At 44.9% G+C, this 27,567-nt stretch overlaps 1 protein-coding gene across 1 annotated transcript; it reads left to right on the top strand.

Annotated features, from left to right (window-relative positions):
- The first annotated feature begins 876 nt into the window (after positions 1 to 876).
- On the top strand, positions 877 to 24,884 carry TVP23A (trans-golgi network vesicle protein 23 homolog A). The gene is made up of 7 exons (XM_068246835.1): positions 877 to 1,142; positions 1,236 to 1,315; positions 6,355 to 6,499; positions 13,754 to 13,843; positions 18,112 to 18,240; positions 22,601 to 22,729; positions 24,722 to 24,884. Exons 1-7 carry the CDS (start codon positions 948 to 950, stop codon positions 24,728 to 24,730), a joined length of 777 nt encoding a protein of 258 aa, XP_068102936.1. The 5' UTR covers positions 877 to 947; the 3' UTR covers positions 24,731 to 24,884.
- Positions 24,885 to 27,567: the final 2,683 nt, after the last annotated feature.

Below are 27,567 nucleotides of genomic sequence, written 5' to 3'. Positions count from 1 at the left end.
AAGGAGGTTAAGGGGGCATTGAAGAATCCCCAGGTATAGCCAATTGATATTTATTTAAAGTTCGGCGATCTGCGTCGGCCCAGAGGTCATGTTAGTCTATGGCGATGCAGGGTTTTAAAAAAAGTTGGCGTCCCAGCGCGCATGCGTGGAAGCGTATTTTTACAATACGCTTTCGCATACCTAAAGCAGGAAGTGACCGCAAACACGCATCACTTCCTGCTTGGCTGGTGGCAGACAGGGAACACCGTGTACTAACACGGTGTGTTTTTGGCAGTGCAATGCGTTTGTGGCGTGCAGCTACCACCCACCAGCACTTTGCAGTGTGAAAACGGACTCGACGTTATTATACTGTTGCATATCTTTTAGAGCAGAAAGTTCTGAGTTCAGGTCCACATTTAATTATAGCAACTCCAAGCTCGCCACACCATCATGCAAAGTGAATTATCCCAACTCTCTTCCCCTTACTCTGCTGCAGCTTTAGTAGAGTGAGGCCCCTAAACTGTCACCTGATAACGTTTGTACTCTCCTTTATCTTTCGGATACACTAGAATATGTAGAATAAGGATACTGGTGATGCCTTCCTTGAAGCTTTTCCACTTTTTACCAGCAGAGGGAGCTAAAACACTTTGTATACAAACGAATGAAAATGCCCTAGACTAGAGCCTAAATGCGTCTGATTATTGTTATGATCGGTTTCCTAATGCGCTTGTCATAATGTCATCAGAAATTTTGTTACGGATAATTTGTTTATACAGTCAAATGTGTGCTGCAGATTAGCACTATATACACAACTTACACGTATTTGACAATGCCAGCTTAAATATGTAGACTAGAATATTTTAGCTACACGTAGCCTGGCTTCATTTTACGAATATAGGCATGTCTACGCCTTTTGTCGATAAATAACATATTCAACAGCGAAATTCAAGTGCTTGCCCTTTTCAAATATGGCGGCGGCAGCTTCTCAACTGGCTTGTAAGCATGGCAAACCTTCACAAATTGCTTGCCTAGTTTTTACTACCACAGCCTATCACAGGACGCGCTTCATAGCAACATCGTCCCGCCCAGGCAGGATCCCACATAGCAACAGAGCGAGGAGCAGGTGGCTGACCGTGACTGGATGCAGCTGGAAGATGAAGCAGGTACAATGCAGGACTCTGCTGACTGTGTTCACAGCGATCACACTACTACTATTACATGTATAATAAAGGCCATGTGGATGTTATGTATTTCAGGTGCCTGTGGATGACACTGAGGATGTATCCCTTGATTTGGGGAATGAGGAAGAATTGGCGTTAAGAAAAGCAAAAATAAGGTGTAAATATGATGTATATGATATAGATGCATAATACAGTCTCATTCATTGTGCACAATCAGATCTTATAGCATTTTACACAAGAAGTAGTGATCCTTAAAATGATTAATAACATTTTATAAAACTCAAGATATCACACAGGGCAATGCTGCCCAATATTTGAAGCCACGTTCACAGAGGTGGTTGGGTTGCATTCTCTGTGACAGCAGGAATGCCAAGTAATGGCCCGGCCCGGGACAGCAGAGCTGAGATCACTAGTACAGAAGCGGCTCCGTGCTGCTGTGCAGGTGCAGTTGTACTCACACATGCGCCATAGCTGCACTCCTACACAAAGGGGAGCACAGTTGCGATCTTAAAGAGGGTGGGGGACAGTGGCAGTCTCCAGGAGGATCCAGTGGCTTCCCTCTTCTTAGGTGAGTATCTGGTTTTTTTTTATTTTAATCCGCCTTGGGTTCTCTTTAAGTCCCTCTAGTCAGCTGCTGCTTTTGGTCATGTGATCAGTTTTTAAAGCGTACCTGAGATGGGCAAAAAGAAATCATATATACATACCTGAGGCTTCCTTCAGCCTGATCGCTCCCTTGCTGTTCTCCGCTGCCGCCTGCATCCTCCACAGTTGGCCCCGGAAAGTCCTCCAGCCGCTGTAGGCGCATTCCACCTGCGTGCGCTCCCATTACTGGGAACATTCTGTGCTTGAATGCTCACAATGACTGGGGCTTGCGGGCGGCCGGGCCACACATGCACAGAACACCCCAGACTGGAGGACTTTACGGGGCCAATTGCGAACGATCTAGGCGGCATTTGAAGGACGGCGAGGGAGCGATGAGCCTGGAGAAGGCTGGAGGAAGCTCCAGGTACGTATATATTTTAACTTTTTGCCCATCTCGGACTTACTTTAAAGTAAACCTGTGATGGCAAAATTAAAAGATGTTATACTCACCCAGGGCTTCCTCCCCTCGCCATCTTCCTGGCTGCCTCCGTTCGGCTGCAATCAACCCCAGCAATCTGTCTCAGCTGTGCCAGTCGGCTCTTCCACGCATGGGCGAAGGGGCCGCGCATGGGCAGAAGAGCCAACTAGCGTTACTGAGCCAGATTATCGGGCCTTTTTGCAGCCAAATGGAGGCACCCTGGAATATGGCAAGGATGCATTGGTGCTCAGGGGGCTGGAGGAAGCTCTGGGTGAGTATAACATCTTTTGATTTTGCCATCTCCGGTACCATTCAAGACTCAATTTTAGCTACAGAAAAGCTGCACACAGAAACCAAGCATCTGAGCTCCTGGCCACAAAGCTGCAGAGATGTGAAGTAAAATCTGACGTCAGTTTTTTTTCTCTACAGTTACTGAAATAATATAAGGCTAATCCGGAGCTTTGTATGGAGCTAATCAGGTTCAGGTAGTACATAATTGAATAACTGGCAACTTCATAAACTCAGACTGTCAGTTAATCAGTCATTCAGTCCTGGAATCTGAATAGCCTAAAGCAAATTTCTAGCTTAGGGCTTGTTCACCCTACAGTTAAAAATGTTGCGTTTAACCACTATGCAACCGCCTAACCCCGATTGGCGGCCGCAGAGTGGCTCTCCTGGGACCGCCTAACGCCGATTGGCGTCAAGTGTGGTGGGCGGGGATTAGCTGGGAACGCACGCTTGCTCGAGCACGCGTCCCTGGCTGTAAGCAGAGCGGGGATCCTTTAACAGCCTGCCAGCCGTGATCGGAGCTGGCAGGCTGTATTGAAACAAAAAAAATGGCCATCTCGCACATGCGTAGTACGGAGCTGCCCATCTTTGGGAGCACTCGGGCTCCCGAAGACTCCCGTGGTGGTAGATTTGAACTGGGAGTCCAGTTCAAATCTGTTCAAATCCACACTATATCGCCTGCGTCCCTCTTAGCAGAGCCGGGGACCGAGCTCTCCGGAAGACCGCTGCAGTCACTTGGGAGCGTCGGCGTCACAGGAGGAAGTGATTATAGGCTTAAAAAAATGGAGGACGGACCTCAGTGAAACGCGTTGTCTGTTTTTTTAAATAAATGTTATATTTCCTTACCCCCTGTGCATTTTATTAGCACCCCAGCCACCGTAGTGGCATTTTAATATTTTCATTTAGCGCCGTTCCTGGGCGCACTCCGCACATAATCTAAGCTGGGTCCTGGTCTCTATGGTAGCGAGTATACACTGAAGACGTCACTTCCTCCTGTGACTGCAGCGGTCTCCGATCTTTCTGCAGTTCCTTAGAATGCCCTTCTTTTTGTTTATTGGCGAGGGCAGGCTGAGTGACAATTACGGTGGCCAAATCGCACCAAGGGGAGTAACCATATCTCCCACTCTATGCATTATTGAGTTCAATAGACTGTGCTACCTCGTTCGAATCACATGAGGGGAAACCCTGTGAAAACGGGCTCTAAGGGTACTTTTTTACTGAACCAGTAAGTATCTGATTCTTCTGCAGACCGCTCTTAACTAAGCGCCCGCCACCACCACCACCTGAAGCCTGTGCTCGTAAACCACAACTGCTGCACTAAGCTGCCACCTACACTTAGCCTCCGCCCACAACTGTGCTGCCCACACTGAGCCACCGCCCACAGTTCATGCATACTTACAACCTTCATTTAGTATATAGGATTCCTGGCAAACCTGAACTGAAAATTAAAAGTCACCTCCTGTGTAGTCTACCTATCTCTTTCTCCTTTCCTGCATCCTGTTTGTCCACCGTGATCAATGGAATTTTCCGTCCTCCATTTTGAAAATGGCCATTACCCCATAACCGCTTCCTGGTCAGCACACTGTTAAACTGTAGTATTGCCCACTCAGGCCATAGGGAAACATGGACATTACCTTGCTCATCAGTTGTCAGTTATAACTGATAGCATCTGATATATAACTGTCATCTACAGATATATTTCAGCTCTGACAAAATCTTCTCAGAACTGGAAAGAATCAATACAAGAAGAAAATGGTGAGCTTCTGAGAGGAACTGACAGCGAGGTAAGTATGTAATATTCATTTGCAAGTACATCGTGCGTTTATTTTAAACTAGTAGACCTAAGCCTGTTTAAAAACGGGCTCTAGGTCTCTGTCACACCGCCGCCACTGCCGCATGTCAGTGCGCATGCGCGCACCCCTCTGCCGCGCACACACCCGACTCCCTGGCCCCCTCCTGTCCCAATGGCTGTCTGAGCTTCACATGCGTAGTAGCACACAGGGACAGGATGACGCAGGGACACTTAGGGATTATTATATAGGATACTTTTCCTCAGTTCAGGTTCACTTTAAATGAATAGTTGCTTCTGGCTAACTGCAGTTTAACTGTCAACTGTTTAACTGTCAACTGGCCTCAGTATGTCCACACCCTGCATAACTACAACTTAGTTCTATAGAACAATTGTTTTCAGTTATAACTGAAAGGACAACTTATGAGGTAATGTCTATGTTTCCCTATGGCCTCTGTCATACTGCATGCTGAAAACCTGAAGCTTTTTCACAATGCTTTGACTGCTATGGAACAACTGATCAGTTAAAAGGCATCCATTTTCAGCATACTGTGTAAGGGCCCTTTTCCACCTGCAATCGCTAGCGTTCACGCTGAACGCTAGCGATTGCTGAATCGCAAAACCGGCGATTCCCCCGACGTTTGCGGCCGCGATTTTGCTATGCTATGCACTGCATAGCAAAATCGCGGCAATTATCGCTCCGCCGCGCGTTCGCGTTCCCGACAAAAGCGAATCGCAGTAGTGGAAATGACCTACCGCGATTCCTATGTTAAAAAGCAAACCGTAGCGATTGTAAAATCGCTAGCGGTTTGCGGTTTTGCGATTCAGCCAGCGCAAACGCGCTGGTGGAAAAGGGCCCTAAAGGTGCCCATTAACGGTACGATTTTTTCACCAAATGCGATACTTCCATGCGATTTTTATGATCGAATTGTATAGAAAATTCGCTGTTTATGAGGGTGATCAATAAGGAACGATTCTTTGGTCGATTGCTAAATAGGATAAAATCGATTTTATGATCGCACTGTAAAAGGGATCTTTCAGTAAATGTGAACAATCAATAATTGCCTTTCAATTAGTTGCGATTGTTCTAATCACATAGAAAGATCGCATTTAGTGACAAATTGTACCGTTAATGGTGCACCAAAAGAGACCTAACTGATACACTGCCATTATTTAACTGAGGAACAATAGTATCTGACACCGATATTTCCAAATGCGAAAACGTAATAGCCCCCATAATCTAAGTAAGGTTACTAGTAGGCTAGAGGCAGGGCTTATCTTGCAAGTGGTGCTTCTATGACACTGTAAAGGTCCATCACACGTCAAATAGCTGTTACCTGGAAGGATCGTTCTGGGAGCATTTGGGATTTTATGAGGATCCTCTTTCCTCCTTCTGGGCACTGGAGGCAGAGATGAGCCCCTTATGCATGGTATAGAGGATGGATCTATAGGAGAGGGGGAGGCTTTATCTCACCTCCTTTACAGAGCTCCCGTATCATATGTGGGTATGGCTTATTATAGCAGAGCTCTGCGCAGGTTGACTTAGCCAACCTGGCTATACCAGCCTGCATGGGTAAGAAGGCATTAAATAAAACTTTGCAAGGGTGGAGGGCTACGTTCTTGTTCCCGGGGCAAAAGATGAGCATTCCAATTGATCTTTCTATTCAAACAGAGACAAATGGGCATGTCAGTTCCGTTTTGTTCCATGTGTGTAGCAACTATCCCCACAGCTATTGCTGCCTTTGGGGGAAAACAGGCTGTCATCTGAACAAAAAATCCAACCTATACGATAAACGACAAACCATTCAATCTCCTGGGAGTCCCAAACAACAGAATGAACGATAGTCATTTAACATCTGTATGTACTTCTGTGTAGGTCTTTGTCAAATTCTCTGCCTCATCTTAGGAAGTGATCTAATCCCAGAAGCACTTGGTGGACACACCCTTGCAGACAGATATTTTAGAAGCAGCTATAATATGGGGGGGGGGCTAGAAGATATTATCAGTGTGCCATAATTACCTCATGTGTTTCTTAATGTCCTTGGTTCTTTCCATAGGCATCCTTTGGCTACGTTCTTTCATCTGTTTTTTCGAATTGGTGCTATTGTTGCTTATTTGTTCTGTGACTGGTTCAGCAAAAGCTTTGTCACATGTTTTGTCACTATCCTGCTCCTTCTGTCTTTTGACTTTTGGTCTGTCAAGGTAAGGCCCTGTCACTTAACGAATTACAATTCTTTCAGTCACACTTTCTAACCCTGCTGAATACATTTTTATTCTTTAAAGGGAACCAGAGACGAAGCACCCTTGTGTATTTTACCATGTATATCAGTAAGAACATTAGAGAAAACACTTACCATGCTGTCTGTTTCACCCTCACTGCTAAAAGTGTCTGTTAACAGCAGTCACAAGAATCCCAGACTGAGCAATTAAATCTGGCTTTGCTGGGAATGATTATTGCTGAGTCATTATAGCAAAGCCACAAGGGGGCAGGCTTGGGCTTGAAATAACACTACAGAAGACAGACTTAGCTATAATCTTTCTGTAGCAAAGCTAGACGGAGCAGCCTGACTGTTCAGTCGGGGATTCTTATCAGAGGTAATAACAGTCAGATTACACAGAGAACAATGAAACAAAGGGCAGATTAGGTGTTTACTGTCATGTTCCCACTGATTTATAAGGTAAAATACAAGAGGGTGCTTCATCTCTGGTTCTCTTTAAGAACATTGGGGGATGAACATTTGTAAAATGTATATGTGAAGTGTTTTACCTCCAGATCTGTCATACTTTTGTTTCTTGTGAGTCACACACCCCTGCCTCACTGCACATATAGTGATGTGTTCCTAATTCAGCTCTGTAGCTTCTGTTTCACCTTTCTACTTATCATAAATCATGTGTGACTTTTGCATGTGATATTTTGTTTTTTGCCCTATCCAAATAAAGCAGTTATAGTGTGAGATGTTACTGCACAACGATAGAAACTTATAGACTTCAGCTATGTATGGTGTAGGCATAATGTACATTGCTTTTCTCTAAACAAACTCTTCTCTCCATGGCTGTCCTGATCTGCCTTGGTCATCACTGCTCTGGTAGAAATAAGGATCCATCAGGTCACGTTAAAGGGGAACTGAAGCGAGAGGAATATGAAGGCTGCCATATTTATTTCCTTTTAAACAATGCCAATTGCCTGGCTCTTCTGCTGATCCTCTGTTACTAATAAGACCCTGAAAAAGCATGCAGAGCAGATGTTGACTTAAAGAGAAACTCCGACCAAGACTTGAACTTTATCCCAATCAGTAGCTGATACGCCCTTTTACATGAGAAATCTATTCCTTTTCACAAACAGACAATCAGGGGGCGCTGTATGGCTGATATTGTGGTGAAACCCCTCCCACAAAGAAATTCTCAGTACGTACTCTTGGCAGTTTCCTGTCTGTGAACCCTGTTGCATTGTGGGAAATAGCTGTTTACAGCTGTTTCCAACTGCCAAAACAGCAATCAGCAGCTACATCACTTGCCAGCAGTAAAAATGTCGCCATGTGATAAATGTCAGAATATAAATCAGGGATTTAAAATATTTTACAATGGGCAAACACTGACTAAATCATTTATACATCATTATTGTAAAAATGAAGCACTTTTTTTATTACATTATTTTCACTGGAGTTCCTCTTGTTGACTGTGTTTGGCGCAGGCTTGTTTGATTTAGATGCTACTGATGAGTGAAAGATCAGCAAGGCTGTCAGGCAACTGATATTGTTTAAAAGGAAATACTGTATATTCCTGCGTATAAGACTACTTTTTAACCCTTGAAAATCTTCCGAAAAGTTGGGGGTCGTCTCATACGCCGGGTGTCATTGATGCCGGGTGACACGCCCTATCCGGTTACCGCCTCTCAGATCTCCCTGCTAAGGGAGCGCAATCTATTCTTCCATACCGCTTTGATAAACAGGTAGACAAGGAGAGCTGACCAGTCTACTTAAGGAGAGTTGACCAATGCAACAAGTCAATTGACTATATACTGTTCTATACTGGGTAACACATACAGTACAGCACCAGTATCTGTTCATACATAGCACCAGTACATGATTTTTTTATTTTTATTTGGTGTGTTTTGGAAGAGGGGTAGTCTTATACGGCGAGTATATCTCAAATGCTATATTTTAACTGGAAAAGTTGGGGGGTCGTCTTATACGCCCAGTCGTCTTATACGCTGGAATATACGGTAAATATGGCAGCCATCACATCCCACTCACTTTAGTTGTTATTTAAGACTGTATAGTGTTCATTTACAGTAAAGTTCACAAATGCTTTCATGCCCCCAGAGCTCTAGAAATCTTAAGATCAACCATTGCTTTTTTTATTTTTTATTTTTATTTAATTTATTTATTTATTTTAAGTCTGATCACATCAGGCTCTAGCGTGACAGCGTGACCCCTGTGAACAAAGACCAGTGATTGTTTTGTTATAGACTAGCAGGTCAGTGATTGCCATTATTGTAGCTGCCCCAGGTTTTGGTCTAGTACTTCTCTAGGACCGGTTTCAGACTACTAACAGGTATTATAGCTGCGCTGTGGTCTGATGATCGCAATGCTAAAAATAGCCTTCAGAGACTACTGTGGCAATGCGCGATAATCTCCCTTCTGGCTGTAGGCCAAGCAGGAAGTGAGGCTCTCTAGCGCTCACTTCCTGTTGCCGAAATTAGAATTTCGCCGCAACACAAGTGCCAAACAATTTTAAAAAGCTGCATCGTCATAGACTTGCATGACTTCCGGTCACCGCGCATGCTAGCGCCTAATGCGCTGTTGCGGTGTGTCAAATTTCAGACTTACGGCGCATCGCACTGCGCCAGGTATGAAATGCCACATATTGGTGTAGCGCTACCCTGCAGCAAAACTGGGTAACACGACGCGCCAGTGTGAAATGGGCCTTAATGGGGGTTTGTCAAAGTTTCCTTGATTCTTTTCAAAAGCACTCCCTGGAAAGGATCTATACAAAAATGCCGGCCAGCCTGTCTACTTCCTGTGTACTGTTCTGGCTATGGACTGCCACTGCTGTCCAGGGAAGGCTTTTGAATATAAAGGCAATCCTTAGAATCCCCATGGGGAGCTGGACTTGTCCAAAATATTTCAGAGTTCTCAGACTAATACTAATTATACATTTTTAGAGCATCTTATTCTGGAAAAAAAATTACATTTGTATATGTATGTTTAAACGGGTAATTTTGAAGCACTCCTGAACTGAAAATAAAATGGAGTGACCATACCTGTCTTCATGGCTCCTCAGTTTCTCTGGCTTCCCTTCCGTTGTGCTACTCTCTGACCTGCCTGTGCGCTTTTTTTTGATAGTGCTCCAAAATGACTGTGAACAGCACCCGTAGTCAGGAGTGTTCTTTGCTAGTGTTGTCCGGATCATGAACGATTCGAATCTTTGATCCGAATCTCTTTTGTGAGTCAAATCATCCGAATCATCAAAATGAGTGATTCGGTTCGCAAAGGGGGCGGGGCCAGGAGCGGCACGCCCCTCTCTCAGCTGGCAGCGGGGTCCTGGAAGCAGAGCAGAGATGGATTTCTGCTCTCTGCTCGTCCCTCCTCCCTTCTCTGTCCACTCCCTGCCCGTCTCTGACCATCTTCTCCCCTTCTCTGTTTGTCCTTTTATAGTTTTGATGTAATTGTAATACAATTACCTGAGATCTGTGCAGGATAATAGCAGAATAGGTGGGGGATGTGGTATAACGTGTGCACTGCATCTGGTAAAGAATCCTTCACACAAACGACTCTTGAAAGACGACAAGAACTTGTCTTGTGGTGGCTGCTTTTTTTTTTTCATTACATGAGGGGTATATTCAACCCGGGTAAAAATAAATCAATATATTAAAAAAACAAACGGAAACAACTACTTAAAGATTCTCCTCCGTGTGGCAAGTTTGCCCATTTCAAAAATCTCTGTCCACCGAAGGGAAAATCCTGTCCTGCTAGTCATTTCACCCCCAAATGCTTCCCTAGTAAAATGATCCGAGATTCGGATCAAAGATCCGGATCTTTTCAATGATCCGATTTGACTCATCCGAATCATTGAAAAGATCCGAACTTCCCATCTCTATTCTTTGCATGTGTTATTTGGAAACAATTGTTACTGCATATGTGCAGAATGCTCCCAACCCACAACTGTTGTGCACAGCCAATTGGGAGCGTGATCAAAGGGGAGGCCCAGACAGGGCAGAGCGGACACTGTGAGAAGGCCCTGGCAGAGCAGACACTGTGAGAAGGCCCTGGCAAAGCAGACACTATGAGAATGCTCTGGCAGAGCAGACACTGTGAGAATGCCCAGATAGGGCAGAGCAGACACTGTGAGAAGGCACTGGCAGAGCAGACACTACACTGTGAGAAGGCACTGGCAGAGCAGACACTTTGAGGAGGGCCAGACAGGGCAGAGCAGACACTGTGAGAAGGCCCGGGCAGTGCAGGCACTGTGGGGAGGCATAGACAGGGCAGAGCAGACACTATGGGGAGGCCCAGGCAGGGCAGAGCAGATACTATGGGGAGGCCCGGACAGGGCAGAGCAGACACTGTGGGAAGGCCTTGGCAGAACAGACACTGTGGGGAGGCTCAGACGGCAGAGCAGCCACTGTGGGAAGACCTTGACAGGGCAAAGCAGACACTGTGGGAAGGCCCGGAGGGGGCAGAGCAGACAATGTGGGAAGGACCGGACAGGGCAGAGCAGACACTATGGGGAGGCCTGGACAGGGCAGAGAAGACACAGTGGGAAGGCCCAGACAGGGCAGAGCAGACACTATGGGGAGGCCTGGACAGGGCAGAGAAGACACAGTGGGAAGGCCCGGACAGGGCAGAGCAGACACAGTGGGAAGGCCTGGACAGGGCAGAGAAGACACTGTGGGAAGGCCTGGAGGGAGCAGAGCAGACAGTGTAAGAAGGCCCGGACAGGGTAGAGAAGACACAGTGGGAAGGCCTGGACAGGGCAGAGCAGACACTGTGGGGAGGCCCAAATAGGGCAGAGCAGACATTTTTGGGAGGCCTGGACAGGGAAGAGCAGACAGTGTGGGAAGGCCTGGAGGGGGCAGAGCAGACAGTGCGGGAAGGCCTTGAGTGGGCAGTGCAGACACTGTGGGAAGGCCTGGAAGGGGCAGAGCAGACACTGTGGCTGGGACTGACCCCAGTCACAGCTTTTTAAAGAGGTGAGACGCCAGCATGACAAAGAGGAGGCCAGCAAAACTGAGGGGCTTGACATTTTTACAATTTTTCAACATCGTAATAAAATAGAAAACATCTGAAAAGAACTTCACTAAAATATAAGAATTTCACTCTAAATATAAGTAGAGTTCATGGTGTTGTGCAAATGTTGCATTACTCATGATGGTTCCTGTTTCATCACTGTAGACCTCATAATGGCTCTGTGTGGCAAACCCATAGAATATGGATAATCACTATGACTACAGGACAAGAGAAAACTAAGCATACAGCCGTCATACTGGCTTGCAAGTGAATGATATGTTACAATGGACTTCCTATTATTTACACAAACCTCCTTAATAGATTAAAGAGGAACTGTAACCAAGGATTGAACTTCATCCCAATCAGTAGCTGATACTCCCTTTCCCATGAGAAATATTTACCTTTTCTTATGGTGACCATACATGGTACAATTTTTTCATCCAATCTTACTATTTCTATTTAGTATAAGGGTAAATTAAGTGAATATACTGAGAGGATAATTTAGGCAGTTCCCTTATATTACATAGAAATGGTAAGATTGGATGAAAAAATTGTACCATGTATGGCCACCATTAGACGGATTATCAGGGGACTTTGTATGACTGATATTGCATTGAAACCCCGCCCACAGTGCGATGTCAGCACCTAGGTACTGACACCACACTGTGGGAGCCTTGTTGCATTGTGGGAAATAACAGCTGTTTCTAACAGCTAAAAAAGCAGCATCTCCTTCCACAGACCTCATCTGCCAGGAATAAAGATGTCTCCTGTGATAAATGTCAGAATGTAAATCAGGGAGAGGAAAGATTATACAATGGGCAAACACTGACTAAATAATTTATAAATAATTATGGTAAAAGTTAAGTACTTTTTTCATTGTTATTTTCACTGCAGTGCCTCTTTATCTAGCTAACGACCGCATCAGGCCAATGGACGTGACTGAGATGGCAGCCCCAGGACCACCCCCCTAACGCCGATTGGTGTCAAGTCCTGGAGCTGCAGTTTGGCAGGGAACACGATTGCGGCTAGCAGGCCGTTTTTCGCTGAAAGGGGAAGTAATTCCCCCTTTTTTTTTTACCTTTGTACAGTGCTGCGATCTCCTGCAGCGCTGTATGGCTGACACTCTGCTGTCCCCCGGATTGGCTAATGGATGGAGCCCTCTCATAGGCTGATGCTTATAAGAGGCGGGGATAATTGCCGATCGCCTCCCTATGGCGATTAGGATGACACGGGGAAGGGAGGAAGGAGAGAGGAAAAAGCCTCCCCTTTCTTATTAAAAAAAAATAGCAGCAGCGATCAGAGACCTCCAATTAAAGACACTAAAAGGAGGAAAAAATCATGTTTGTTTGTGCTTGTTTCAGACCAAGCTGCACAGCCCTGTAGCCTGGTCTTTAGGGGGGTGTAAGCCTATGGTCGTCAAGTGATTAAGATGTAAACTCTTGCAAATAAATCACATAGGACATTGTGTGTCAGTTAAAAATAATTGGATGAATGAAACTTAAAGGAAATTTTCAACAAGTGCTTGGAGTGTCCTGTATAGATTACACCATTATCTAATACACGAGTGTAGTGTATTTCTCCATTGCAGTCAGGCTTATAAAATATTTTTAGCACATCCTGAGGAAGTCTTGGATATCTGGAAACATTGAAATATAAACTACAGATTGCCATTGTGTTGCAGGAAAACAGAAGCAGTTATGGCCCATACTCACGGGCTACAATTCAGGTCGCCCGTGAGTATGAGGCGTTGCACGGGCGCGCACCCCGAACCATCGCTCGTCGCTGATGTCGCCAGGCGATTGAACCGGTCAACTTCGCCGCAACTGTCGCTAGTCCGCGTGTGTATGCGGACTAGCGACAGCAACCCCATAACCGGCGCACTGAGTTTCCGGCGGGGAGGAGGAACGTCGGCAACAGCTTCCGTTGCGCCACTAGTCCCTCTTCCGCAGTGTGTATGCGGAGGGACATGGTGACAAGCTGTCGCCGAACTGTCACACACACGCTCCCGTGTGCTAGCGACATGCAGTTTTGGTTGCCCGTGAGTATGGGCCATTAGAATTTCTAGTCTTCCATTATTTGCTATTGACTAATTAAAAAAAAAAAGTACCAAACGACATGTTTCTTACTCATTCTTCTATAGCTTCTGTACATTTGTGCAATAGAGCTCTACATTGTTTGATAATATGACTTGTATAACATATACTGATCCAATACTTCTTACTGTTAGAATGTGACTGGCAGACTTTTGGTTGGCTTACGTTGGTGGAATCACATCGATGAAGATGGGAAAAGTCACTGGATTTTTGAAGCCAAAAAGGTATATCATTTAACAAACAGAGGGCTATATGCAATTCACTTATCTCCAAAGTTTTCTCCTGAAGGAAAATTTCTCATCTTCTGTTTGAACTTACTTTTCATCTATCTGCTATTGAAAAAGTAGTAAAGGTTGATTGAAAACGTATAGTGAGAATTATTCAGACCATTTTCTTGCTTGCTGGTGGCATAAAAGCCCTTTTCTGACTAAGGTGTTACATTTTCATTTAGGAGAAAACTTAGGAGAAAAAGTGAATTGCATATAGCCCAGAATCTTGTCTTCTATAAGAGCAATAACGTAGTATAAAGAATGTTATAGGTACAGGTGAGCCCTGTACCAATGAACTTATATAGGAATTAGAATCATTTTGTTTAGTAGAAGCTCACAAGCAAGGGCAAGAGTGTGGGCATGTGATAAAAATCAAATATTTAGAGGTTACTTTGCTAAAATAAAGGAATACAGTGGTGTTATTTGAGCCCCCGAATTTCACTTTAGTCAAGGAACCTGTATGAGAGACAGAGCCGTACAACACAGGGGCCAAACTTGACTCTTACATGAAAAGGCAAACTTCACATATTACTTTAGTAGTGGAATTACAATCTGACATGACCTACAGTAAACAACATATTTGCTCACTTTTTATTGCCTTCACAGATATTCTATTTGATTTTCTCCCACAGTAAAGCTATCTGTATGAAAATAACAAGTCCCCACAGCTCAGAGTACAGCAGTACTGGAAAATGCCATTGCATGGTTCCATTATATCATTCATTCAAGCTTTCTACACACTTTTACCATGGGTACAGCTCATTTATTTATTTTATTTATTTAAGTATTCATCTAGCGCCAGCATATTACGCAGTACTGTACAGAGTATTTGTCTTGTCACTAACTGTCCCTCAGAGGGGCTCACATTTATACTGTATAATGGTGTGAGTGGTTTAATTTATTGCTCCCTGATGATGAACTGTTATGTAATATGGCAGCTGTCACTCTAGCTGAATGTGACCGGGGGAAATTAAGATTTTTATGCAGACTACATTACTGTGGGGTCGAAGGCAGATTGGATAACTATATTTGATAATTTGTCTGGATACAATTTAAGAGAAAAAATAAGCTTTTGGTTTGAAAAGAAAAAGGATTACTTGACAGACACTAAGGGCTTGTTCACACTAAGGGTGTTTTTGGCCTTTTTTCAAGCGCAGTCGCCCTCAAAACGCTTGTGCAATGATTCTCTATGAGAAGGCTCATATCAGAGTATTTTGTCTGTTTCTGTACCATTTTTGGGGCTATTTTGCTCTAATGGAAAGTATAGGAAGAGTGCTAAATGCTTCCAAAATCGCTTTATGGGGTGATTGCGTTTGCGCTTTCATGAATAAATGCATTGTATTTTTTAATTTCCGTGTGAGAGAGTTCACTTCCTGACTGACGTCAGAAAGTGAAAAAACGGAATCGCTCTGCAAAAGAGCTTACAGAGGCGCTTTGTACAAAAGCGTAGTGCGCAGTGGAGCACCGGGAGGGGGGGAAAATGTGCAAAAAAAATGAAAATTGCTGGCGGCAGCGATTTCGATTTTAGATGTGAACAAAGCCTAAGTGTTCTTGCTGCAGATACATGGTGACAATACAACCCCTGTTATTGGAGGGCAAGTGTTTTTTGACAGGAGATAGGAAGTAGTTTGATGGGAGGGTAAAGGTGACCATACACACATAGATTTCTACCCAATGTGGCAAACAGATCAATCCTTCTCTGATCTGATCAGAGAGAGAATTGAATCCTTCCACACACTGCACCTAGATTTTCAATACATTTCAGAATGAATTCACTTGAAAATCCATTGAAATGCAGCACTGCATTGTTAGATGGAATGCACCACTACAGGCCATCAATCTACTGTCACCACCGATCAATCGAGATTCTCCTCCTGATCGATAAATTCTATCGATTTTCTGCAAAAATTGATTGCATTTACAGTCAATGTGGGATGTTGTACTATGATTTCCTAGCAGATTTGATCACAGTGGGCTTGATTCACAAAGCGGCGCTAAGTGTTAGCACTGCTGTGAAATGCCTTTAGTGCCCCTTAAGTAGCTCTGCGCGCACTAACGGCTGCGCAGAGCTACTTCGCGCACAGGACCACCCATATCGCGCATCGCGACGGGACAGTAATAGTGCGCGTTATCGTCGCACCCGTTGCCCTGTAAATGGCGCACCCGGTGCAACGAAAATGGTGCTTTGGGTGCCCTTGAAAAGGCGCATTGCTGCGCCGTTTCGAGGGCACCCGATACGTCGTTTGTGCAGCGGGTGTGACGATAATGTTGCACCGCGCACTAGTACTGTCCCGCCACGCTGCGCGTGATATGGGTGGTCCTGTGCGCGCAAACCACCTAATGCTGTGGTTTGCGCCCACTAGCTCTTAAGGCCTCCTAACCGGCTTAGCGCCGGTTAGTGAATCGAGGCCAGTGACTGCAAGAGATATAGGGCTTGATTCACTAACCGGCGCTAAGCCGGTTAGTGTGCCTTAAGACTTAGTGTGCGCAAACCACGGAGTTAGGTGGTTTGCGCCCACACATTGGATACAGCCTCGCTCAGTGCGCACGCATCGCGGGTAATAATGCGCAGTGCGACGATAACGTCGCACCCGCTGCCCCTTAAACGAAAATGGCGCATTAGGTGCCCGTTCAGCAGCGCTTTGATGCGCCGCTTCAGGGGCACCCGATGCGCCGTTATCGTTTTAAGGTGCAACATTATCGTCTCACCGCGCACTAATACAGGCGCACCCACGCTGTGCGCACTAAGCAGGGCTTTGCGCGAAGTAGCTCTGCACGCTACTTAAGGAGCACTAAAGGCTTTTCACGGCTTTGAGCCCGTTTCCACTACGGCGATTTCGCCGGTGATTCTGCAGAGTTTCCCCGCACATGATTTGCACGGGGAAACTCTGCCATAGGGGATGACGGGGCCGTGGCAGAATCGCTTGCCGGAGCGATTCGTCCGGAACCTCCCGCAGAATTCGCTCATGGGATTTGCCTGCGATCGCGCCCACCCGCTCAGTGCACTAGTGAAAACGGGCCCTTTGTGAATCAAGCCCATAGGCCCTTATTCAATATGGTTTTTCTCTTAGGCCATATTTTCACACCTTCTCAATAAAATGCCTTTTCCACTTACTTTTTGGTGCTTTTTCAATTGCAAAGTGCTGAAAATTTTTTTTTTTTTTTTTTTTTTTTTTTTAAACCAGATGAAAAATTATCTCCTAGGAGAAAATGTTTGGAGAAAAAGTGAATTGAATACGGGCCATAGAGTCTGGTGCAATTGTCACCCCTGTAAACAATTTTTTGATCTCGAGGAACCCCTGCATTTATTTTGGAGGAGGCATGGTCTTTAAAAGTATGTGTGGCTGTTTATTTCACTACTCCCATTACACTGCCACTCATACTGTCTCCTGAGCCCCCAATTTAGTGCTTCTTGTTACAGTACCACCTATTATAATGTGCTCTATTATACTTCCCCCACGATAGGGGAAAATGCCAAGGAACCCCTGCAGAGTGCTCAAGGAACCCTGGTTGAGAAAGCCTGCCCTATCCTATTGCACTTTTCATGTTGCTGGGAGGCAATGCTTTTCAGGCATGAGCGTTAGCTTAGACCTGCTTTTTGCAGGGCTAAGCTAACGCTCCATGCACATCTACCGTCGCTGCATTTTGAACTTAGTTTTATAAAGATATCTCCCAGAATTTCACGTTGGTCCACCCACCTAAGGAGAAGGGGGCGCGTGGTCCACCCACGCGCCCCCTTCTCCCCCCCCCCCCCCCCCCGATCCGCGCAGCGGAGCGTTCAGAAACAGCCTTATCAGTCTGCAGACAGACTACACACGCTGTTTTGTCGCAGGAACGCCCGCCCAGCGGGAGGGTGTGACAGACCCGTCGTTCCAGCCTATCAAGCGTGTGTACGAGCCTTAATGCTCTATCAATTGGCCATTGCGCAAATGAAACAATGGGATTTATCGGTAATCCTTGTGTGGTGTCAAGGTGATCATTGGCTCCCATCTGCAAGCTACTTATCACTTTTAATTGCATTAGGCCCATAATGTCACCATGGACAGCACAGATACATAATCTGAACATCTCAGCGCTGCGTAATATGTTGGCGCTTTATAAATACAATAAATAATAATAACATGTAGACCGTGTGTACAGAAAGACATGGACAGAGTAAAACTACTTTTTGATTGGAGGGTTTCTTTAAGTTACTTGAAGTAAATAACATTTTATATTTTCAGGTTTCACCCAATAACTCTACAGCAACAGAAGTTGAAGCCCGGATCTTCTGGTTAGGCTTAATTATTTGCCCTTTGATCTGGACAATCTTCTTTTTCAGCACATTGTTTTCTTTGAAGCTAAAATGGCTGGTAAGTAATTTATAGTGATATAAAAGTGTAAACTGTAGGATTATTTTTGTCTGATATTCTTGCCTAAGCACTTACATTGAACCTGATCTGAATAAGAACAAATAAGGTGGCCATTTGTAAATGCAATGCCCCTCTTTGCTGCCTCCGCTCTGACCTTCTGCTACAGTATATCTGTGCGCAACCAAACACCAGGTATAATTGCTGCTGTGGGAACAGTATTGTAAAGGTAGCCATACACCTGACGATTATGGGCAGAATCGACAAAGAGACAAATTAATCTCTAATTGAATCTGATTAGAGATAAATTTGTCTCTTGTGGATTCTGCCCATATACTACAGGCTGATTCCCGTCTGATTTCAGCATGAAATCTTCAGGGAATTGTCTGAGCCTACCGCGTCCGCACCGCCGCTGGCCCCAAATGTATAAATATACTACCCCCGAAGTGTGCATTTACAGTTACCTGTCCTGTTGTAGCCTCCGCACGGTGTCCCATAACCTCCGGGCGTCTATCCGTACACGCTACTGGTGCATAGTGTCTGACGTCGGAGCATAACGTCAGACGCTAGGCGCCAGTAACGTGTACGGATAGCCTCCCGGAGGTTACGGGACACTGCGCGGAGGCTGCAACAGGACAGTTAACGTATAAATGCACAAGGGGGGCACATTCATACACTGTAGCGGAGATATCGCCGCTCGTTTCTGAAGTCGCCGATGAACCGCCACGCACCCGACCAAGCAACTTCGGGACGACATGTTGCAGCATGCGCAATGGACAAAGCGACCAATTGCTGTCCCAAAATTGGTCGCTTTGTTGGTCGGGCATGCGCTTGGCAGAAACAATTTTCATCCAATTTGATTATAATAATCGAATTGGATAGTCGATCTGCTGCCAAGTCGCCTGATGTATGGCCACCTTAATTCCATTAGTTTGAGGCAGAACAGAGACGGGACCTGTGGCTGCAGTGAAAAGTATTCGGCTAGGTTTCCATTGCTGCGAATCCGGTTCGATTTTTAGCAGCCTATAGAAGTCTATGTAAGCCATCTGAATTCATGGCCGAGGAAAAATCTGAGGCCTTGCAGCATAATTCTGTGCGGGACTGTCTGAATCCCATAGCCGTGCATAGCGCGGCTAGAGGGATTCGGCTGCGAGAGGCAAGCTCTTTGTGCCGGCATCACCGACACACAAGTGGAAACCTAGCCTTAGATTGGGTAACTGACAAGTGCAGCCAGTATCTTTCAGTGCCAGTTGGATTCACTAATAGCCACATTTTTTTTTCTTTTTCCTAGTTTGTATTGCGGCTGCACTGCTTCAGTTGGGTACCAGGTGGTGTAGCTAGTAGTAAAGTATAGGTAATTTAGTTTGCCAATATTTTAAATTCACTACCCAGCACCCATTCTCACTTGAACCCTCCCTAAACGTAACAGGGTAAGGGTGGTTGTTAGACACGTCTTCCCCCTGTAAATGCCTAAATCAACCCCTCCCTATTAACTTTATTAATCCCCCTTTCGCAAGTACTTAAACTGACACCCCCCCCCCTTCACAAGTGCCTAAACCGAACCCACCACCACCACCACCTAATTCCTGATAATTAACACAGGTGTCTATTAGACACCTGCTGAACCTCGCACCTAAATTACCTGCTCCATTTTTCACTCAATAGTCCTCTTCTATTGCGATCAGGCAAAACCGCATTGCAATCGCATTGCACTAGTGTAAAAGGGCTCCTGTGGTTTTCATGTGATTGGAAAGTGCAGCAAAGTCTTGTCTAGTATAAAACAGCCCTAACAATTGTAATAAGTAAGAGTAAGGGTTTCCACAATGTACACAGTGCCTGCAACAGTGCTAAAAAGTCACATCACGCGTTAAGATGCGGTGCAACTACAGTGGTTTGCAAAAGTATTCGGCCCCCTTGAAGTTTTCCACATTTTGTCACATTACTGCCACAAACATGAATCAATTTTATTGGAATTCCACGTGAAAGACCAACACAAAGTGGTGTACATGTGAGAAGTGGACTGAAAATCATACATGATTCCAAACATTTTTTACAAATAAATAACTGCAAAGTGGGGTGTGCGTAATTATTCAGCCCCCTGAGTCAATACTTTGTAGAACCACCTTTTGCTGCAATTACAGCTGCCAGTCTTTTAGGGTATGTCTCTACCAGCTTTGCACATCTAGAGACTGAAATCCTTGCCCATTCTTCTTTGCAAAACCACTCCAGCTCAGTCAGATTAGATGGACAGCGTTTGTGAACATCAGTTTTCAAATCTTGCCACAGATTCTCGATTGGATTTAGATCTGGGCTTTGACTGGGCCATTCTAACACATGGATATGTTTTGTTTTAAACCATTCCATTGTTGCCCTGGCTTTATGTTTAGGGTCATTGTCCTGCTGGAAGGTGAACCTCCGCCCCAGTCTCAAGTCTTTTGCAGACTCCAAGAGGTTTTCTTCCAAGATTGACCTGTATTTGGCTCCATCCATCTTCCCATCAACTCTGAGCAGCTTCCCTGTCCCTGCTGAAGCGAAAGCACCACCAGAGCATGATGCTGCCACCACCATATTTGACAGTGGGGATGGTGTGTTCAGAGTGATGTGCAGTGTTAGTTTGTCACCACACATAGTGTTTTGCATTTTGGACAAAAAGTTCAATTTTGGTCTCATCTGACCAGAGCACCTTCTTCCACATGTTTGCTGTGTCCTCCACATGGCTTGTGGCAAACTGAAAATGGGACTTCTTATGCTTTTCTGTTAACAATGGCTTTCTTTTTGCCACTCTTCCATAAAGGCCAACTTTGTGCAGTGCACGACTAATAGTTGTCCTATGGACAGATTTCCCCACCTGACCTGTAGATCTCTGCAGCTCGTCCAGAGTCACCATGGGCCTCTTGACTGCATTTCTGATCATCGCTCTCCTTGTTCGGCCTGTGAGTTTAGGTGGACGGCCTTGTCTTGGTAGGTTTACAGCTGTGCCATACTCCTTCCACTTCTGAATGATCGCTTGAACAGTGCTCCGTGGGATGTTCAAGGCTTTGGAAATCTTTTTGCAGCCTAAGCCTGCTTTAAATTTCTCAATAACTTTATCCCTGACCTGTCTGGTGTGTTCTTTGGACTTCATGGTGTTGTTGCTCCCAATATTCTCTTAGACAACCTCTGAGGCCGTCACAGAGCAGCTGTATTTGTACTGACATTAGATTACACACAGGTGCACTCTATTTAGTCATTAGCACTCATCAGGCAATGTCTATGGGCAACTGACTGCACTCAGACCAAAGGGGGCTGAATAATTACTCACACACCCCACTTTGCAGTTATTTATTTGTAAAAAAAAATGTTTGGAATCATTCAACTTCTCACATGTACAACACTTTGTATTGTGCAGGAGAACAGAGGCGCCAAAAGGATAAAAGGAAGCTAAATGAGCTTAAAAACCAAATTCTTGGTAAATAGGAGGTAGTGGTGGACTTACCTCCAAGTAGACACACAACGACTATAGTAAACACAGTCAATATATTTTATTTATGAACTCCAAATATGCAATGCGTTTCGCAGGTTTGATCCCGCTTCATCAGGCAATAACAACGGAGCAATAGCATATGTGGTCAGTAGAAGAGCCAGGCACCTCTGTCTACTGACCACATATGCTATTGCTCCGTTGTTATTGTTATTGTTATTTAGCTTCCTTTTATCCTTTTGGCGCCTCTGTTCTCCTGCATAATATTGAGTCCACCCTGGGTGGAGGGTTGAACCCCCTTTTTCTCATCTACAGAGAGCGACTTCTTATTCCTGAGTGAGGTCAGGAAAATCTCCCCACCTGCCTTTACAGTGGTTGCCTAATGGTAACCCTGGTTTGTGAGTATTAATATTTACTCTATCTAGTAACCATTTACCAGTACATATTACACTATTGGGGCTCTTGGTGTTTCTTGTTTTTAACACTTTGTATTGGTCTTTCACATGGAATTCTAATAAAATTGATTCATGTTTGTGGCAGTAATATGACAAAATGTGGAAACCGTCAAGGGGGCCAAATACTTTTGCAAACCACTGTACATGGTGAAGCATACTGTACAATGAAAGTATGCTTTACTGCCCCTGTAAATGTGGACGTTGTCTGTTAAATGCACAGCATGCTGTGCATTACTTAGACGTGACCTTCCGCACCTGGAGTGGACGTGCCATTGAAATATTAGTTGGGATGTGATGATATTGTCTGTTACGACGGAAAACAATGAATTAATTGTGAAAAGATCCTAAGCCATTTTAAGCTAGTTCTATTTTAAATTGTAATATTCTGTTTCCTTTTTGCAATTTGTTAAAATGAATTTCTTCTTTTGGCTGCGTTCTGTAAATACAGGCACTTGTTATTGCTGGCATCTCTCTCCAATCTGCAAACCTCTACGGCTATATCCATTGTAAGACGGGAGGCCAACAAAATGTAGGAAGGGCAGCTTCCAGGTTTCTCTCTCAGCAGCTTTTCCAGCGGGTGAGTTTGTTGTTTCAGAGATCGCTGCTGCTAAACATTGCTGTATCTAAATCTCCAGCAGAAAACAGATGTAACCTGTGTACTGGACAAAGCAGATCATTGCTCAAAAAGCTGTTAGAATGACCGAAAAGTTCCAGGGAAGATGGGATGGTTCTCATAGTTCACTGACTCTCTGTGCAGCTGGGCCACCTAGTACGCATTTCAAGGCTCCACCTCTTTGTCAGGTTACCATAGTCATGTGTACATCATAGTCTAAATGTGGCCTGATTTTTCTTGGGAAAGGGCCCTGTGAAGTGCAGCCTCACTGACTGCAGGCTTAGAGCAGGGCATGACATAGCGTAGCTTTAGAATGGCTACTTTAGGCCTCTCTTACACTAGCAGCTGAAGGTGCTGCATTCACTGCCTGTCAGCTGCTCCCATGCATCATTTGAACATTTGCCAGCATTTGGCATGGGGAGTGGGGAAGTGCCTGTTGCACGGTCTTGCATCTGAGTGCAGCTACAGCCGTAACATGAGATTGTTCTTTGCAGCCTGGTAATTGTACCATCTGTTCATATACTGACATGTATGGGGTTAAAAACTCTACATTTGGATGCATTATATTGCAGCAGGAAGGCGCTTGGTGTCAGCTGTCCAGCTTCTCATGTGAAAGGGGCCTTAACATATAACACCACAGTTTATGGGCTCCCAGGATGCAAAATTGGGGATGATCACAGATATGCACATTTTTATGCAAATATATGCAGCTAAAGGACCTATCAGTTTAAACCTGGGTTTAAATTGATTGGTCCATTTTCAAACTGCATACATTTGCATTAAAATTTGCATAATTATGTAACAAATTGCATCTCATTGATCATCTCTGTGCAAAATGTGTATTTGGCCTGGAACCCACTACAAAACGCTACCGCTAATCGAGTGTTGTAAGCTAATCGAGCGGTTTGTAAGCGATTTCATGAGCAATTGCTGGCGATTTTGGTAGTGTTGTTAAAAAGTGTCATTTTGCCAGCGATTGTTTAGCGATTAGCATTTTTATATCTGATTGGTCCTTTCAATTTTAATTTTTTTACAGTGTGCAGCAGTGTTCTCCCCAGATTTTTTTTTCCAGCCGGGTGGGACCTGATGAGAGAATGCAGGGCCGATGCTTCTGTGAGCAACTCTGCTTACAGCATAGGAGGAGGTGAGCAGATGACAGCCGGGTGGTCACCAAAACTAGCCGGGTGGAGGACCCGGCTAAAAAAGCCTGGGGAGAACACTGGTGCAGTAATGTAAAAACGCTAGCAAAATCGCTCTGTGTAGATTTTGACGAGCGATTATGCCAACGTTTATATACTTTACATTGCAGAAACGCTAATCGCTAAACACTAAAAATGTCGCATGTCCTGCATTTGCGATTTTGGTAATCGCAATCTCTCCAGTGGAATTTAGCTCATCCATTAACATTAGCTGAGCATTTAGGGAAATCGCTAGCGTTTTAAATCGCTCCCTAAACGCTCAGTGGGTTTGAGCCCTCTGTGTTTGAAGTTTGAGGATTTTCATGGTGAAAACCAAATGAACAATGCACAGCCTAAATTCAAGAGACCTTTGACATGAATGAAGAACACACACACACACGAACACACACACACACGCACTTTTAAATCTTTTCACACCAAGGGCCATATGCAATTCACTTTTTCACCTCGGTTTTCTCCCAGGTGATGATTTCACAACTTGCTAATAAAATGCCCTTTACACCATCAGCAAGCAAACAAATACTCAAAATTATTTTGGTAGTACTTTTTCACCTTATTTTTGGTATTTTTTCCATTGCAAAGTGCTAAAAAGTTATCTAAATCAAAGATGAAAGGTTATCTCCTAGAAGAAAACTCAAGAGAAAAAGTTAATTGCATATGGGCCCAAGTGTTTTTGTATTTGCAGTACTGGTTTACTGAAAGACTTGAGCTTCATTTGAAGATGTGAACTTTAATGTATATATTTTTTATTTTTCAGACGCTCTGATCTGCAGTACGCCATCATGGCTGCGTCATCATTACCTTAACAAGGAAAGACTTATTTCTGGCAGATGTGTAAAATATTGTGCCTTATTGTTTTTTCTTAACCCAAGAGCCTTTTATTTATACATAATCATTAAATAGCTTGGTTTCTATGCCAAGGTTTGTGTTTTTACTTTATTAATCTTCTAGAAAAGCTTCTTGTCCTGCTCTATCCAGCTACATCAACATAAAATCATTGCAGGATGTTGAAGTATGAGCTTTGCCCTCATTCACAGTGGTGTGTTGCATAATGGTCACGTTGCACAGCAATGCACCACCTATGCAACGTTTACAGTGCGGCAGTAGCGTTGCTGTACCACTAAATGTGTGCCTTAACAGGTACAGTGAAGAATACTTCTCGTTGACAGCATCCTATTTCACTCTCCAAAATCTCACATTTTTTTCAAAGGACGATGGCTCAGCAGTGGCAAATTTTCTAGCATTGTAGGGACTCTCAGGGGGCTCAGGACTGGTGAGTTTTGGGCTCCTAACCCAAATAGATCATAGCCTATGGTCACAAAAACCTGTTTATTTTTGCAATGGTACTGGTGGCGATTCTGATGAACATAAATCGCAGCCATGGCCGTTAGCAAAATCGGAATCTCACGACATGTCTCATGCAGGTAGAAGGCATATTGTAGTACTTGCACTCCAATTTTGGGTTCCCTTCATCTCTGCAAACTAAAGTTACGGAGGTGCTAAAATCCCCCTTAGGCTTTCATTGGGCCTCCTATTTCACTTTCCAAAATCTCAAATTTTTTCAATGGGCGATGGCTCAGCAGAGGCAAATTTTCAAGCATTGTAGGGACTCTTAGGGGGCTCATGACTGGTGAGTTTCGGGACCCTAGGCCAAAGAGGTCATAGCGTAGGGTCACAAAAGCTTGTTTTTTGGCACTGATGCTGGTGACGAACGTAAATCACCACCAGGGCCGTTAGCAAAGTCTAAAGCTCACGACATTTGGCATACTTGTAGAAGCCATATTGTTGTACTTGCACTCCAATTTTGGGTTCCCTACATCTCTGCAAACCAAAGTTACAGGGGTGCAAAAGTGCTAAAATCCCCCATAGGCTTTCATTGGCGCCTAGGTTTTGAAGGTACGAAAGCGCAGGTTTCTGCCGAACTGCCTACAAAGCCTGAAAATGTGGGGCTGCTCAGCCATACCATTCTGAAGAAACCTGCGCTGTTGTACCCTCAAAACCTAGGCCCCAATGAAAGCCTATGGGGGATTTTAACACTTTTGCACCCCATAACTTTGGTTTGCAGAGATGTAGGGAACCCAAAATTGGAGTGCAAGTACAACAATATGCCTTCTACCTGCATGAGACATGTGGTGAGATTCAGACTTTGCTAATGGCCATGGCTGCGATTTATGTTCGTCAGAATCGCCACCATTATGACCTCAATGGCCTAGGGACCCGAAACTCACCAGTCATGAGCCCCCTAAGAGTCCCTACAATGCTAGAAAATGTGCCACTGCTGAGCCATCGTCATTTGAAAAAATGTGAGATTTTGGAAAGCGAAGTAGGAGGCCCAATGAAAGCCTATATGGGATTTTAGCACTTTTGCACTCCCTTAACTTTAGTTTGCAGAGATGTAGGGAACCCAAAATTGGAGTGCAAGTACAACAATATGCCTTCTACCTGCATGAGACATGTCGTGAGATTCAGACTTTGCTAACGGCCATGGCTGCGATTTATGTTTGTCACCACTCCCAGTACCAAAAATGCTAAAATCCCCCATAGGCTTTCATTGGGGCCTAGGTTTTGAGGGTACAAAAGCGCAGGTTTCTTCCGAATGGTACGGTTGAGCAGCCCCAAATTTTCAGGCTTTGTAGGGAGTTTAAGGGGGCTCAGGGCTGGTGAGCTTTGGGCCCTTACCTTAACGTTCGGCAGAAACCTGCGCTTTTGTACCCTCAAAACCTAGGCCCCAATGAAAGCCTATGGGGGATTCTAGCACTTTTGCACCCCCGTAACTTTGGTTTGCAGAGATGAAGGGAACCCAAAATTGGAGTGCAAGTACTACAATATGCCTTCTACCTGCACGAGATATGTTGTGAGATTCAGACTTTGCTAACGGCCATGGCTGCGATTTATGTTCGTCAGAATCGCCACCAGTACCATTGCAAAAATAAACATTTGTGACCCTAGGCTATGACCTCTTTGGCCTAGGGGCCCCAAACTCACCAGTCCTGAGCCCCTACAATGCTAGAAAATTTGCCACTGCTGAGCCATGTGAGATTTTGGAAAGTGAAATAGGAAGCCCAATGAAAGCCAATGGCAAAATTCAGCAGGTTTGCACCCCCGTAACTCTGGTTGATTTATCACCCACCGACTTTAGCAGTTAATAGCACAGGCCCCTTACATGCTAGCAACACCAAATTTGCAGGATATGTTAAAAAGATAGTGGGAAACAATATTTAAAAAAATAAAATAAAATTTGTATTTTTGGGTAATGTTCTGAGCTTCGCACCCTGAGCTATACCAGCCCGCATGGTCCATGGTATGTGGGGCCCTGGGGGGAGGGGTGCCCCCCCCCCCGGAGCCCTTGTCCAATCCAAAGACAAGAGGCTCTTCCGGAGGTGGGGAAGAGCCCCTTGTCCATGGATTGGACAAGGGCTCTGGGGGAGGGGGGGGGGGAAGGCTTGGCTGCCCCTTGCCCCCCCCCCCCCATACCATGGACCATGCGGGCTGGTATAGCTCAGGGTGCGAAGCCCCAGTCGCCCGGGGCTCCGCATTCTGGCTATCCCAGCCTGCATGGGGGACAAGGGATTACAGAGGCTCGGGAGGGGGGACCCCACTCCA

The sequence above is a fragment of the Hyperolius riggenbachi genome, chromosome 7 (assembly GCF_040937935.1).
Source record: "Hyperolius riggenbachi isolate aHypRig1 chromosome 7, aHypRig1.pri, whole genome shotgun sequence".
Taxonomy (NCBI): domain Eukaryota; kingdom Metazoa; phylum Chordata; class Amphibia; order Anura; family Hyperoliidae; genus Hyperolius; species Hyperolius riggenbachi.
Note: the sequence above shows the minus strand (reverse complement) of the source record. Positions and strands in the feature narration are given on the sequence as shown.